Raw genomic sequence first — 16,496 nt, 5'->3', positions numbered from 1 at the left:
ATGTTCCTGACATTATAGAGTTACTGTTACCATTACCTTCTCCTCTGACTAGTCCTCTTGAGAAAGCAAGAATAAATCAGACCCCAAGATCTCAAAATATTGCACCTCGTTACATGGAGAATTTGACCAGCAGACTGTTTCCTCAAAAAGCGATTTACATCAAGGAAGCATCTAGGAAACAGTCCATAAAGAGCTTGTAGAACTGACAAATATGGTACTTCTTTCTTTTCTGGATACTCAAAAGACATCCACCTTAAACATAGAAATGGAGAGTATACCAGGGTTCCTTGTAAACCTGGCAAGTAAGAAAACGTGTTGGGCAGCTCTTGCAGCACATTTGCCTTTCCCACTGGCACTATTCACAATTAAAATTCCTTCTGTATGATTATGGTAACTAGTACTTTCTTTGCCACCTCCAATACCATAATAGGGCTTTCGTGTTGTATTAAAAGGTCTTTCAGGAAGACCCTTTGAACTCATGGCAACTAGTGATTATTATTGCTATCGCATCAATTAAAAAAATGATTGTTAGTAGCTTTTTGTTATTTCTCCCCTCCCCCATTTCTTTTTTTCCCATAAGGATAAGATGGTCTTGAAACACGATATAATCTTTCTATCTAAGGTTTTATCATAATTCTAGGTGTCTCGAGATATGATCTTACAGGTTTTCTTCCATCTCCTTTTCTTTAAGAGATGACATTCTTTCAGTGTATAATGGGCTCTAGTGTTCTGTGTGAATAGGCCTAGAAGCTTTCAGTCTTCCAAATAGTTCTAGGTGTATTATGGAAACTCATGAATGATTTGCCTGTATCCTCCAAGAATATCTCAAAGTGGGTGATGACCCCAATTAGCTTGTGTTATGAGTCGGCTAAAAACTGTTGCCTGCCTTTATGAGTAGCTACTCCACAGAGTTTATTTCAAAGGTCATTTTTCAAGGTATCTGTAAAACAATTTAGGTGTGTAGTCTTTGATGTTTATTAGCTCTGCGGCCTTCATGTCAGAGCTTGCAAGGATTCTCATCTTGGAAGGGCAGCACTGTCAGCTATGTGCAGTTGACAACTACCCTGTCTCCAGATGAGTCAACTTGCTTTTCATCCATACCTGTAAATCGGAGAGGCTATGATAAAACAAGCTCCTTATGCAACTGGAGACTCTCACCTGATACTAACCAGTGCTGACCCTGCCTAGTGTCCATGATCAGACAGGATCTGGTACATTTAGGATATTTACACACTCCCTACTTATTTATTCTTCTGCTTATTCTTCCCACTCCTGTCACATTATGGTCTAAATGCTGTGTGCTAAGTTCTGTCTAGACAAGATCCATTGAATTGGACACAGCATTTAGAAGTTGATTATATTGGTCTGCTCTGGTTGAGAATAACCAACAGGATGCCAGCTCATCTCTGTGTCATAAGTGCATCATTATTTTTTCCATATTTGACTCACTTAATACCACACTTCCACTAAAATGACAACCACTAATGTTGTAGGCCTTTGCTAATACAATGGGGTAAAGATCTAAATGGGATAGATCTAAAATTACAGTTAAATTTCGTAAACATAATGTACAATTTGTTGCTGTCAGTCTCTTATTTATATTATTTATGTTACAGCTGTGGGAGGAGGAGAAAAGGACCTTTTAAAATGATCAAATTTGGGACCAACGTTGATCTTTCAGATGATAAAAAGTAAGTCCGGCTATTTTTGTGAAAGAAACCAAAATCTCTTTCATCACTCTAAACTGAATATTGTTCTTTCTTTGTTGCCAATTCTAATTGTGCTGAGCCATTCCAACTAAGTCATTGAATCTGATGATCTAGCATGTTGCTAGATATTTATTATTATTTAAAAGTTGTTTAAGAACAGGCAGTTCTAGTATTACCTAGCGAGATTTCAACATACTATGTTAGTAATTAATGGAGGTTGATGGTTTTGCTAGTAAATTACTTTTCTAAAGTGTTATACATAATGTGTTGTTGTTTTTTTTACAAACGGCAAATAATTAAATCAGTTTTCTGTTTTACAACAGGTGGAAACTGCAGCTCCATGAGCTTACAAAGCTTCCTGCTTTTGTGCGTGTAGTATCACCAGGAAATCTTCTTAGTCATGTTGGTCATACAATTTTAGGAATGAACACAGTCCAGTTGTATATGAAGGTACCAGGCAGTAGAACATCAGGTAGGTAATGTGTGGTGCTTAAATGGTGCTACATGCTGACCCCAAACCCAGTCAACAGCTTAATCCTTGTGCTTCTCTTTGCATATCATTAGCAAATAGAAATTAAACAATATCCTGGCTTTGAAAACTTTCTTAGTAGAGTTCATAATCTCTTTGACTTCACTTATAACAGCATAAATTCTAATAGTGCAAGAATTGTAAGACAGGCCAGTATTTAACCTCTTCATCACATTGGACTAAAAAGGAAGGAAACTATGTAAGTGGCTTCGAATGCATTGGGTGAATGCTAGCTGCCACTGTTTCCCCACCCAGACATTCAAACAGGTTATAAGTGCCACCATAGTGGAAAGAGTACAGGGGCTGGTGCTTCTTTGTAGGTTGTCCCGGGATAGACTAATCTATTGCCTTTCACCCCTCTATTCAGGAAAAGGGATGGACCCCTGCCCAACTCTTATATATGATAAAAAGGATAAGCCCAATATGCTGACACTATGAAACAAATAAAGAATGGCATGCCCATATGTGGTGGGAATGTCAAAAAGTAAAAACTTCTTAGGAAAAAATAGTGGAAAAACTACCTAAAATACTGCTTCAACTGAATATGGAATTGATGTTAATGGGAGTATTAGGGAGTAATAAAATTAATACAAAAGAACAGAAACAGTTTAAAATCATGATTTTAGCAGGAGGACAGGCAGTGATAGCATGTGGATAGAAAGGTGAAAAAAACAGAGAATGGAAAATTGGAACAACTATATTTATGATCAGGTCCAATCTGAAATTATAGCATATGTAATTTGGGAAAATATACAGGAGGATAAAACAGGAGAAATGAAAAATAAATGGAAGACACATATGGAATGGATAAAAAAGTGGTGAAGCCAACGTAAATACTGTACAGAAACTAAGAAAAATGTTTGCATAGTTAAGGATAAAGAGATAGAGGAAATATGTGGTTTGGAGGAAGGGTGATGAGAGTGGATGGGACAAAGGATGTTAACAATAAAACGAATGCAGTGTTATTAAAGGGAAGAACGTATAAAATGAGAAGGTGCAGATAAAAGAATTGTAACATAAAAATGAGACACGTATCGGTATATGCACCAGTTGAAATTAAGTGTAAATAAGATGATGCAAAGCTGAAATAATAAAAAATATATTTGAAAAAAAATGTTCATGGGACATGGATGGTTTCCTTTTTGATAAGAGTCAAGCTATAGTACTCACATTGATCCATAGGAAAGTCGATCAAGGTTTTTTGGGTTTATTTTTTGACTAAATTTCTAGACTTATGCATGAGTATAATGGTAATCAATTTCTCTCACCCTCCTTAAATTTTTATATTTACTGTACTAACTTTCTAGTCCTAAATTTTCCAACAGCTTCTTGTCTGTACTTTCAAATGCTCCTTTAACATTATCCATTTAGATCTCTGGTCTAAGAGCTAGGGTAACAAAGAGAAAGCCGAAGGGATAAGGTGTGCACATTTCACACTTAAAACACAGAGGAAATAGAATGTTTCCAGCATTTCACTGTTCACAGCCATTGTAGTTATGGTGCTCAGTCCATTTTCCAAATTTCTGAATGTTTCCATGGGATTGTCTATGGTATTTTGCTGAAAAACAAAAATGGCTACAGCACCATAAAAACCATATATCATCTGATACATGAAGAAGTCTCTTATCTATGAAATCTTATGAATAGAAAATGTGTTAATCTTTATAAATACTAAGTTCTGTAATTTTTGTTTATATATTATGCACCATGTATTACAGTGCTTTGCAAACAACACTCATCACTATTGTTTTTTTCTTATTAATTTTAGGTCATCAGGAACATAACAACTTTTGTTCAGTCAATATAAATATAGGGCCTGGAGACTGTGAATGGTTTGTTGTTTCTGAAAATTACTGGGGCGTCATGAATGACTTCTGTGAAAAGTATGTTCACTATTTTCTATCACCATATGGTCTGCTTCCAATTATTTTACAACCCACTCCGTATTTTTTTTTATAATTTCTCTGTTTCTTTGTTTTGCTCCACTATTTCTTTCTTACCATTTTTTCTATGACTTCTATACTCATTCCATTGCAACAGCAGTATTCATATGGAAATATAAATATGTGTTTTTCATTGTAGCTATAATCTAAAGATTCAGTACAACTCATTCTGGTAGCCCTGGAGCATTTTGTATGTGTTTGTTTTAACTTGGTTCCCTTTATCACATTATAGGCTTTTACTTTGGAGGGATCATATATGATATGGCAGGGGAAAACGATATAAAGTTCCTGTTAGACATAATAAGCTTTTGTGTCTGTCCAGACTCTTTTTTAATTTCTCAATGTAATTGTTTGAGGAAGGATGTGAGAAGGACAAGTAATTAACGCACTGCTCCACAATATTTCCACACTAAGATGGTGTGACTCTCTTTAGCACTAAAGCCAAGGCAAAGACAAAACAAATATGAGCGGTTTTCAGTAGCTCTTGGTCAGATAATAGGTTCTATGAAAGTGCAATAGTCATGTGTGTGGTACCCATTTCTGCCATTTAATCAGTGTTCTTATACCGTTTGTTTCATTTGGATGGCACGATACGGTAAACCCCCATCCTGAATGAAAATTAGCTCGAAACGAAAGAAAGAAGGAGCGGGAGCCGGTTCCTTACCTCTTTTCGTGTGCACAGTTTAATCTTTTTAATTAATCCCCCAGCAAACAAAAAGAATGGGGGGAGAAGAGGAAGGCAGCAACAGCAACCAAGGACCCAAAATGGCAGCTCCTAGACAAACCATGCCACTGCCAAAAATGATGGGAAAGGGAGGGGAAATCCCCCCCCCCCATTGCCACCAGTTAAAGAAAAAGTGAAATAGTGGGGCTGAGTGGGCACAGGGCTTTGTGTGTGGTGTGTGGATCATCTTTGACAGACATTTGGCAGGAAGTAATGGTGTTCTGCCCTGTCTGCTTGCTGCTAATGCTCCTGGAGAACTTAGAGGGCGGGGCCAGCGGGGAAAAGAGGAAATGCTTTAAGGGAGATTTCCTTTCTAGAAAGAAAAAAGATCCCTAAAAATCAGGGGATGACCCAAACATTATAAAACTCGATGGACTAAAAGTGGTAGATATGCCCTCTATGTGTAGTGATTTTTACCCCTCTAGTCCTAAAACTGAGGGGAAGGGGAGCCTGGGAATCCGGCCCTTTGCTGCCAATGGGACAAAAGTATTAGGTTGTGGGTTTTTTGGATACGGAATCATAAAGCTCATTCGGAAAGGCGCCCATTTTTGGGAGAGGCATTTGAAAACTAAAACTGGGCCTTACAAATGAAACAAACAGAAATGGATGTTGACTCTATACAAATGTACGAGACTAGTCTGCAAGGCTTTGCTGAGACTTCTCACATCCATCACAGTTTCACTTGTCGTTGCAAAGCCGTTGAAATGAAAGAACTAGATACATATGTCTAATTTCACATGTGCCTTCGGTTTCCTGGGCTGACTAAACAGTTCTCAAAATGTCATGGTACTCTTTTTTTTAAGCTGTGTACAATATTGTGAGTTGATTAATTTTTTCTATATAGGATATTTATATCAACTGATATTTATGTTTTTATTTCAGAAACAATATGAATTTTCTAATGGGCTCTTGGTGGCCTAATTTAGAAGATTTGTATGAAGCCAATGTTCCAGTTTATAGATTTATTCAAAGACCTGGAGATTTGGTGTGGATAAATGCTGGGACTGTCCACTGGGTGCAGGCTATTGGCTGGTGTAACAACATTGCCTGGAATGTTGGTCCTCTTACAGGTATAAGACTTACAGTCACTTACATTGAAATCTGAAAAGATTACCGATAGTTGTAATCTATCGGAAGAAGCTGAAATGTGATACTGAAAAAGTTAGAAAATCGGACAGCTCAATAACTTGTTTCCATAGGAAAGAAAGACTTGTGTGGCATAGAAAGTCAATCCTCAAACTGTATTTATGAATCAAAATCACCATTCCTAATTGAAGAAATTTGTGTTGAACTGTGTGGAATCTGGAAAATAATTTAGAAACTGTATATCCAGACTCCCCTTTCCCTTACATATGGTCCCCCCGCTTGATCAATAGAGTGCATCATGTCTTGGCTAACAGCTATACACCAAGGATCTAATGGTGATTTGCAATCCTGTGGTGGAAGGATTGCTCACCGTTCACCAATTTGGACATGATTGCAACCTGTAATTTGATGAAAAAGTCTTGTTTCCTCAAATCCTATAGCTGGATACAAGTGTGGAAGTGGGAACCCATCCAATTTGAGTGCAGCAATGAATCTAAGGTTGTCAGTATCTAAGACACTTCGTAAAAGAAGAACTTTTTCTTTGAAATATAGCTTTATACTAAAAGGTTCCAACTGAAGGACAATGATAGGTAATTTTTTTATTATTACTAGTGATTCTTCAGACAAAATAAATAAAGACTATTTAAAGTAAAAGCCACTGCTGTCATATTTCTCTAATTTCTTCAAATTTGCTGTAGTGTATGTAGAAAAATTCTTTGAATAATACAAAAAAATTACATATGACTAGACGCTTTTCTTAATTGACATGGACAATCTCTTAGCTATTCTGGTACTTATATTTGTTACTCACTGTTATCTTGCAGCATTCCAATATAAACTGGCCGTGGAAAGGTACGAATGGAATAAATTGCAATGCGTGAAGTCAAAAGTACCCATGGTTCATCTTTCTTGGAACATAGCACGAAATATCAAAATCCCAGATCCAAAGCTTTTTGAAATGATCAAGTAAGCCCCATTCTTAAATTTGTATATCTTAATTTATTTTGATTAATGTGAAAATGATATAAAGGATGTAGATCTTTGTGAAATAAATTTGCAGATTTCTAGGCTTAAATATAGAAGAGTTCAGTTAGCATTAAACAGTATTGCATGTCCAATATGGATAGTTTTGTTAAAAATAAAATAATTATGTTGGAAAATATCAATTAGAATGTCAGTGTGTCATTGTTTCTACTATCATTCCAACACTGTAGTTGCAAACAAGACTCACATTTAATTTGTGTTGTTGTTATTTATACATTACATGCATAATTGCAAATAAAACACACTACATTCCTACATCCACCCAAACAATTTATCCCACACACAATCCCCCCAACAACTTAAAATATGACTTCCCACCCACTCAACTAAGGGCACAAATATAAATCTTTCTCCCTGTTTAAATATATGGTCTTCTTAGCTAACAGCCATAAATAGCCTAATACTCAAATCCCCCAAGGGATTTCCTTCTTTTTTCTTTATTAAATAGTAACATCTTCTGGTAATTAATTTTTTTTCTAAAGACTTCTCTCTTATCATTATTGACAGTTTATCCATTTCAACTAATTTCAAGGAAAAGACTGACTCATGGTTAATTTAAGAGGGTGGTACATATGTAGGATTCTAGCCAAGGGCAGCCAAGCATAGTGCCCTCAGGTGGTTACGGGTAGCATTGCAATGCAGAATTCTCGAACAAATATCAGTGTACAAGACTAGAAACAACTACATTTTCAATTATGTACATGAACAGTTCCAACTAGGATATTCTGGTTTCTGTGCAGAATCATATCCAATCCTATACCTTAAGGGCAGGGGAAATCCTATAATTTACTAGATTTTTTCAAGGAGCAATACACACTTCTTTGACATGAGAGATAAAAGCGGCCAGCACTTCTTTTCTTGACTGTTTAAACAACCTTAGTTATAAAATGACAAAGTTTCAGCTGAATCTCTCCATATAATAATAACTTTGTGTTGATTCTTTGCATATCTTTCTTCCCATCTCTTCCTTTCTTATTCTTGCATGTTTCTTCTTGGTTTCAAAGATATTTCAGATATTTTCATCTGGAATCTTTGTCTTCAGTATTGTTATAGAATCAGTTATTAGTTATTTTTTCATGTGGGCATCCTTCCTATATGTCCCAGTTCCCCCCACCTCCACACTCATGTTGTTTAAATCACCTAGTAAAAAGGAAGAAATAAGAAAGGACAGGAGTCATTCTCTTTTTGGGAATGTCTTTCAACTAATCAACCAGCCATGATGGAAATACGACTTTTTCAGGTTATTAATAAAGAAATTAAACATTAATCAAAACATGTTTCATATATTAAAACAATCTGGTGTGACATTGGTGCAGTAAAACCAAATAAAACATTGCATTTGTAAAACAGTAAAGGCCTTCCAAAAACACTTTAATTAAAGTAAATCCCAGTATTTCTCTAAAAGAAATCTAAAGGACAAAGATCAGATAATTAGCCAGTGATATAAAGGGGAGTCACTTGAAATGTGGAAAAGATCAAATGAAATGCAGAAAAGTAAGTTGGGATGATGAGCTTACTGCTATGCAGCAGAAAAGCTAGTTCTAAAATGTTAAACAATTTTAAGTTTACATTTTATTACTATTGGTGTTCTTTATATCTTAATATATGCATTTTAATGGCATATTTTATATGTATGTTTTAACTACGTTATACCCCACCTCGAGCCATGAAGTGAGGTTGGTAAACATCATCATCATCGTCATTATTATTGTTGTTGTTGTTGTTATTATTATTATTATTATTATTATTATTATTATTATTATTATTATAAAGCTATGTATCATGCTTGCAGGTGCCATATGTAGCAACTGTGATCCAATTTGAAAATGATGGTAGTAGGAAGATGTGTGTTCCAGAGGTTCTTTTGAGGGCTCTTTTGACGGAACAAAATTCACTGCGAATTCTTTCCCAGGACTTCTCTTCCAATCATCCCAGAATTCTGAAACTATTATTTGTAGCCAGAACATTCAACAGAAAATCAGTTGTCAGGCCATGTATCAGTATTGCTATTTTCAGTTTCAAACAAAATATTTCCTTTGTTGTTTTCCCTAATCCACACCATACCCTCTTGAAAAGGCTGCCATTCTCACCAGTTCCCTTGCATTCACTCTGCTTCCCACAACTGTTTATGCCCTACCTCCTTATTCGATAAAGTTTGGGAAGGAGAAGAAAGGGGGGCAAACTGGTGGTCATATGAGGAGTTGTAGCCAATCAAGATTGAGCATAGGAGGAGGGAAAGTGACCCAATGAGGTTTAGAGAATTATAATATTGTGCAGATCTATATATACTTATGTATAAGTCTAAATATTTTAGTCAAAAATCAACCCAATACCTTGGTCAGTTTATCCATGGTGGTGCACTTTCTGGCCTTTTTGAAAAAAAATCAGTAATGATGAAGTGGCATTGGTGCTTTCTCCTTTCCACTGAATGACCCCCAACATATCCATTGTTCACATCAGAATCCATTATTTTGGCTCCTCCTAACTTAAATATGGGATCAACATATACTTTACATGGGTATATAGATAGTGAAGACAAACATTCTGAGATCTGGAGCCAAGAGCAGCTTCTTCCCATTCCCTAAATATTTGGGTTCTCCGAGAGTATGATTTGCCTGCAATGTAATTACAAACTTGTAGAAGCTCAGGTCGCATCTGTGCAGAACACACATTTTTCATATTTTTAGGATTGATGTAGATGAATGTGGACAGCTCTGTCCTACAGGGTGCCATTTTTAAGTTGAGTGAGTGCTTGAATGCTGCACTTAGTGTGTGTGTGTGTGTGTGTGTGTGTGTGTTGTCCTGTGTTGCTGTTTTAATATTTACCTGGTTGCCTGCCAGCTCTGCAAGAGGTGGGTGGCAATGCAGTGGTATTGAGGAGCCTCCTGGAAGAGGGTAAGGATATGATGAGAACACAGAGGTTGACCATTAAAGCCCTTATGCTGCTGACAGCAGGTGGGTGCTGTAGATAGTTTGCTGGCTCTGGGAGAAGCAAGAATGACTGGTGAAATTGCCTGTGCTGCAACACTGGCAATCTTCACAGTCAGTCCTGTCATTCTCACAGAGTCTGGCTCTGGAGACCCAAAGCCAGGCATTCAGGAAGCAGTGTGTTCTTTACAGGGCTTTTGGTAGGAGCATTTGGGTTTGAGTGGTTATTATCTTTGCCGCAAATGGTGTCTCACCTACTCTGGCCTGCTCTAGGCACAGTTTGTTGCCACATTCCAACAGCAAACAACTATACTATCCAAAAGTGATTTGCAATTTCAGCAGTAAAGTACAGTACTTATGTTTTCCTTGATTTGAGGACTGCATGGAGAGAGGGGGTTAAGGGGCTGCATGCAGGCTGGACTTTTGTGCCCCGTGGATTACAAACCCATTGTGAGGGTCAGCCAAGTTGACTGGCACAAGAGATACAGCTTTGTCAATGATGAATCTGTGGAATTTCCTCCCAAAGAGATATCTTTGCCTCTTTCACTGTTTTACTTTAGGTGGAGTTTAAAGGCACATTGTTTTGAAATAAGTTGGACTTTTAAGTTGTCATTCATTTCTATTTTAAATTATAATGCACTCTTCGATAGTCTATTAACCCTTGCCTTTGTCATGCTATCTCTTTTCAAATTTAATGGCAGGAGAGCAACAGTATTTTCTTCCCCCAGTGTTACATGCTATAAGACTTAGGGTTCCCTAGTTTCCTAGAACTTCTGGCCTAGTATGCTGCTGTTGTGCCTTCCTTCTATGCAATCTGAAAGAGAGATTGAGGCAGACAAAGGTATTTCTGATGTCATCCTCCAGCCACTAAATAAGAGGAATACTAGGGAAGTTGTAGTAGAATTGCTCAGGAGAAAACCGTAATCATGCTTGAAATAGCTGATTGTTGAGAAAGATGACAAGTTGCTGTGTCTTTTATGCATTCAGTAAACATGCTTTGTTTTAATGGATTGCTTCACTACTAGCATATTATGTTAATGTACCATTACCTGTTCGTTTGTTTTTTAAAAAAATATTGTGATACCCAGTTAAGGTTATGTATGGTCAACAGATTGAAAAAAACTGCCTATCAGAACAGCTCACAATATATGAGGGCTATCCAGAAAGTACATTACGTTTTGGAATTAAAAATGAACAAAGTATAGGAGAAAACATTTACCATATGCAGTTGAAAGCCACACCTAAATACCACATCTCACGTAGTCGCCATTCAAATCTAGGCACTTACCATAGCGATGAAGGAGCTTTGCAACTCCTTCCCCGCTAAATTCTGCCGCTTGTCCTCAACCAGCCAGTCACCCCTTCCCACAGCTGCGCAGCGTCGCCAAAACGCTGCGTTGCCAGCCACGCCCCCATTGTTGGAAACAAGTGGTTGAGGAAGCAAGTGGCAGAATTTAATGGGGAAGGAGTTGCAAAGCTCCTTAATGCCTATGGTAAGTGCCTAGATTTGAATGGCGACTACGTAAGATGTGGTATTTGGGTATGGCTTTCAACTGCATATGGTAAATGTTTTCTCCTATACTTTGTTCATTTTTAATTCCAAAACGTAATGTACATTCTGGATAACCCTCGTATTTGAATATTATAATTAAAAACAAATTAATATAACCATAAAAATGAAAAAATATATATGTTAATGATTTTAATTTCTGTTACAGGTATTGCCTGTTGAGAACTCTCAAGCAATGTCAGACTTTGAGGGATGCTCTAATTGCTGCAGGAAAAGAGATTGTATGGCATGGGAGAACAAAGGAAGATCCAGCTCTGTACTGTAGCATATGTGAGGTAAATAAAAATATATGTGCATTAACAAAGGTCTACTTTGATTATCATAATGGTTAAGTTCCTTACCCATTAAATATATTGTGGAGTGTTAAGTTTTCTTCACTATGGCTAAATGTACTTGACCATTATATTGGCAGAAAATTATGGTAGATATATTTGGGCTAGTTTGTTCATCAGTGAATTTGTTTTAAAACCCTGTAAAACAGTTACTGACTCATCAAAGTAAAAACTTTGAATAATTTTATTAGGTCTCAAATGCTTACATTAAGCAAAACTTTTTTTAACTTGGCATCAACATAATGGGCAATGTGGGCATCCTTCACTTGCTTGCGCAAAAGATGCATATAATTATAACAATGTTTTCATCAGCACTAATAGTACTAACTTTCCAAGGTGGGATTGTAGGCTCCAGTGAAACAATATACTTAGTTGATCGCAGCAGTGCTTCTGGTAACATATTTTATATCAGTCAGGCTTTTCCAGATGATATGCCAAACAGCTACTGGGCAGCGGCAGCAGCAGTAGTGAAAGGTGACACTGGCATCGAAGACAATGGCAAAGGCACCATAGCTAACATTTGGTAGTACTGAGCAAAGGGGATATGGTGAACACCCTTTACCATCAAAACCCTATGATGAGACAATCCAATATGAAATAAAAGACAATGCCAGATGGGTCTCTCAGGTGGAATAGCATTCAGTGAGCTCCTGGGGTAGAATAGGGGGCAACTGGAATTTGTACTGTGGCTAATGGTGCAACTGGACTCAGCCTGAAAGGATGTTTGGGCTCAGAGGTGAAAGAAAAATCTGAAGGTGCACAATGCATATTATAGGAACATGGAAAATAAGAAACATGAATAGGAAAATTAGGCATAGTAAAACAAGAAATTGAATTTATTAAAAATATAATACTTGGGACAAGCAGTATTGCAATATTTTATAAAATAGACAGGAGTTGGGCATTTTGAATCAGATAATTATTTACTCATGAAATGAAAATCTAAGGAAGTATGGGACATTAATAGTGAGGAGAGATACGAACCAACGCAAACCCTAAGATCATCCGGGGAGGCGCTCCTCTCGCTCTCGCCTTTGTCTCAATGCGGCTGGTGGGGACGAAGGAGAGGGCCTTCTCGGCAGTGGCCCCTCGGCTCTGGAACTCTCTCCCTAAGGAGATCAGGTTAGCTCCTTCCCTGCCCATTTTCCACCGGGAATTGAAAACATGGTTGTTCCAGAGCGCGTTTGAATGAATAGGCCCAATAGAGCTGTCATTAGAATATTTCTTTATGTTTTAAAAGCGTATGGCACTTTATCACTGTTACTCATTTCCATGATACAGCACTTTATGAATCCTGTCCCCGCTGGTTTGCTTTTAATTACAGTAGAGTCTCACTTATCCAACATAAACAGGCTGGCAGAACGTTGGATAAGCAAATATGTTGGATAATGAGGAGAGATTAAGAAAAAGCCTATTAAACATCAAAATAGGTTATGATTTTACAAATCAAGCACCAAAACATCATGTTAGACAACAAATTTGACAGAAAAAGTAGTTCAATACGCAGTAAAGCTATGTAGTAATTACTGTATTTACGAATTTAGCACCAAAATATCACGATTTATTGAAAACATTGACTACAAAAAGGCATTGGATAATCCAGAACGTTGGATAAGCGAGTGTTGGATAAGTGAGACTCTACTGTACTCTGATTTTATCTGCTTGGATTTTAATGTATTGTCCATTATTTTATTTTGTGTATTGTTGAAATGTTTTAAGTTTTTGTCAAATATGTTGTGTCGTTGTTTCGGGCTTGTCCCTGTTGTGAGCCACCCCGAGTCCCTTCGGGGAGATGGGGTGGGATATAAAAATAAAGTTTATTATTATTATTTATTATATTGCAGAAGCAGTTAAAAGATTTCATGCAAAATCTGATCAAATAATGTAACATTTTGGGAAAACCCATCAATATAACCATAATCCAAATTTATACTCTAAATACAGAGACAGAAGAACAAAGAGAAATATTCTTTGTTGGAACTTAGCAGAAAATAGATCATACACCAAAACAGATCTTGTTAATCATAGGGAATTGGAATGCAAAGGTAGGAAAGATAGGATAATCAAAGATTGTAGGAAAAATTGTCCATGCCATTCTATTTCCCATTTATTATTTATTTATTTACATCACTTTACCCCACCCTTGTCACCCGTAGGGACTCAGGGTGGCTTACAACAGTCAGCAATTTACATTGCCCAAAACACATTCAATAAAACAATAACAAAATCAATAAACATTACAACACCACATCAATTAAAAACTCTATTAAACTGTATTAAAACATGAATTATAAAATTTTAAAATGCATATGTAGTTAGATTAGTTTCTATGTATGATTGTGAAAGTGAAAATAAAAAAGGTGATAGAAAGAAAATCAACTTACTTGACATGTAGTGCTGGAAGAGTTCTATGGATATTTTGGACTGCTAAAAAACACATAAATGAATCCTAGATGAAATCAAGCCTAAATTCTCCCTAGAAGCTAAAGTGACTGAATTGACACTATAGTACTTTGGCCATATCACTAGACTAGGAAAGACACAAATGCTTGATGTAGGCAGTAGGAAAAGACAAGAGTGTGTTTCAGATGGATAGACTCAATCAAGGAAGCCATGTCCCTGGATCTGCAAGACCTTAGCAGGATTGTTGAGGATAAGGTGATTTGGAGGTGTTTCATTCATAGGGTCACCATAAATCAAAGTCTCCTTGACAGCAGCTAATAATAACAACAGTTATATCTCTACTAGGTCATTATAGACAAAAATATTGGCCTAAAATGTGACTGGTAGCTACATTAGATCAATTGATTTGTGAAAAAAATGATATTTATATAAATCCCATTAATTTGTTTGGGCTCCTCTAATTGGAACTAGTAGCTGAAACTCGATGAGTTTTTTTTTTCTTTTTTGTGAGAGGTGAGACCAAGAAGAAGATTTAGGCTCCTTTTCTTGGAGTACAGTGGAAAATGCAGAACATGGACATTATTTTTTCTTACTCAAAATGTTTGTATGCTGCCCTTGGTATGCCTCCCAGCCTATCAGGGCTGGGGGAGGGGAGGCAGAGCCACGACCATTCCCCTTTAAATTAAGGAGTGCCACAAGGCTCCCTCCATTGCGAGCTGGGAGAGAAGAGAGAGCAGAACAGCAGGCTAGGCTAAGGCTAGGAATGCAGTAAGCTAGGCTACATTAAGAGAGGCTAGGAGGACTGACTAACAGCTATTAGGAGGAATCCGGACTGCTGGGTGTCTTCTATATATTTTTTATTTTACTTCTATAATTTGATTTATTATTGATTCTGCTAAGGAGTGACTGCTGGGAGCAAAAGTTTTTTTTAATTTTTTTTTCCAAAACCATTCTGTGGGTGGGAAATTCTTCTCAGTTATTGCATCTGCTATCTATGCTAGAGTGACTGAGGAAACAATCCCAAAGTTGTAGTTTTCCAAAACTATTTTGTGTTTACTTGAATTGAACACCCCTAGTGACTACCTCTTTTGAGGGGGTCTGGTCACCTGCCAACCACCCCTCCCTACTCCACACCAGCCAGCCATAGAAGCTAAGATACATTATAAATTTAAAGGGATAATTTCTCTGTCTTTTTAAAATGACCAAAATTTTAAAACTTCCCCAAAATCAGTAGATGTGCGAATTATTTATTTTTTTTTTTTTTTGAAACTTGGTGGGAATGATGCCCTGATTATGTTGTCTCATTGTAGAGAAATTCAAGAAGATAGCTCTTGTAGTTTTTTAAAAAAAATATTGTTCACAAAAATTAGAAAATTCCCAAAAATCTGTGGAGGGTGAAAAGTTCTGAAACTTGAGGGGAGTGGGGAACAGTGGTAAATGTGTTCTACAATTGTAGCAGATTTCATCGTGATAGATGTAAAATAAGAGAGAAAGGAGCCCCAGAAGCTTCCTCATTTGCCCAATTACATAACAAAACAATAACAAAAATTTCATTATTTCATAATAGTTACGACACGGACCCCACGGATATTTTAGAACCACTTTAGAAATGAATCACCACCACCCTCTAATTTATTAATGAGTTGAAACATTTTTTGTTGATCACACACCCCTATTGTATAGTGTTTTAAGAGGTGCCTCATCCATTTTGCAACCCTTTTTAAATCTATTAATTCTTAATGCAACATGTTACCACTTTCCATTGGTACCATATAATAACAATGTAATATTTATTTAGCATTTGAAAACTCTGTGCATAAAGTAACAGAAGTTGTTTGTGAATAGAGCATCCAGAATCTTAGTTTTGGAGGGTCTGTGGCCTCAAAGGCCAATGGGATTATTTTTCTATATTTATATCTGTGCTTTTTTTTTTTACATTGTCTCCCAATTTTTGCACTGCCAGCCTGCTAATGCAAGCTTCTTTGTTTATCACCTACACAACATAGTGACAGTTCTAGAATTTAGCTTTGCACATTGAGATCCCGGAAGAGATTTGACATCTAGATCAGCTGTTGGAATTTAAGACACAATTGTAGACTCATCTCCTCTGGCAGGCCTACCCAGTGAATGTTAAGTTGTGAATTTTAATCTGGATTTTATTAGTGTATTTTAAATTGTATTTTGACTTCGTGTATTTTGTTGTATGTCTTTTAATAGTGTTTTATCTC

At 36.8% G+C, this 16,496-nt stretch overlaps 1 protein-coding gene across 11 annotated transcripts in view; it reads left to right on the top strand.

Moving 5' to 3' along the window:
• kdm6a (lysine demethylase 6A) overlaps window positions 1-16,496 on the top strand; it is a 218,523-nt gene that overhangs the window by 193,069 nt on the left and 8,958 nt on the right. For all 11 annotated transcript variants that reach the window (XM_062975178.1, XM_062975175.1, XM_062975176.1 and 8 more), the window contains 6 exons: window positions 1,617-1,691; window positions 2,033-2,181; window positions 4,007-4,121; window positions 5,788-5,975; window positions 6,816-6,957; window positions 11,682-11,808. In XM_062975178.1, the coding sequence (XP_062831248.1) occupies window positions 1,617-1,691; window positions 2,033-2,181; window positions 4,007-4,121; window positions 5,788-5,975; window positions 6,816-6,957; window positions 11,682-11,808 (796 nt within the window). The remainder of the gene's footprint in view (window positions 1-1,616; window positions 1,692-2,032; window positions 2,182-4,006; window positions 4,122-5,787; window positions 5,976-6,815; window positions 6,958-11,681; window positions 11,809-16,496) is intronic.

Source organism: Anolis carolinensis, chromosome 3, assembly GCF_035594765.1.
Source record: "Anolis carolinensis isolate JA03-04 chromosome 3, rAnoCar3.1.pri, whole genome shotgun sequence".
NCBI classification, from domain to species: Eukaryota; Metazoa; Chordata; class Lepidosauria; order Squamata; family Dactyloidae; genus Anolis; species Anolis carolinensis.
The sequence above is the reverse complement of the archived record's forward strand: the minus strand, read 5'-3'. Positions and strand labels throughout refer to the sequence as shown.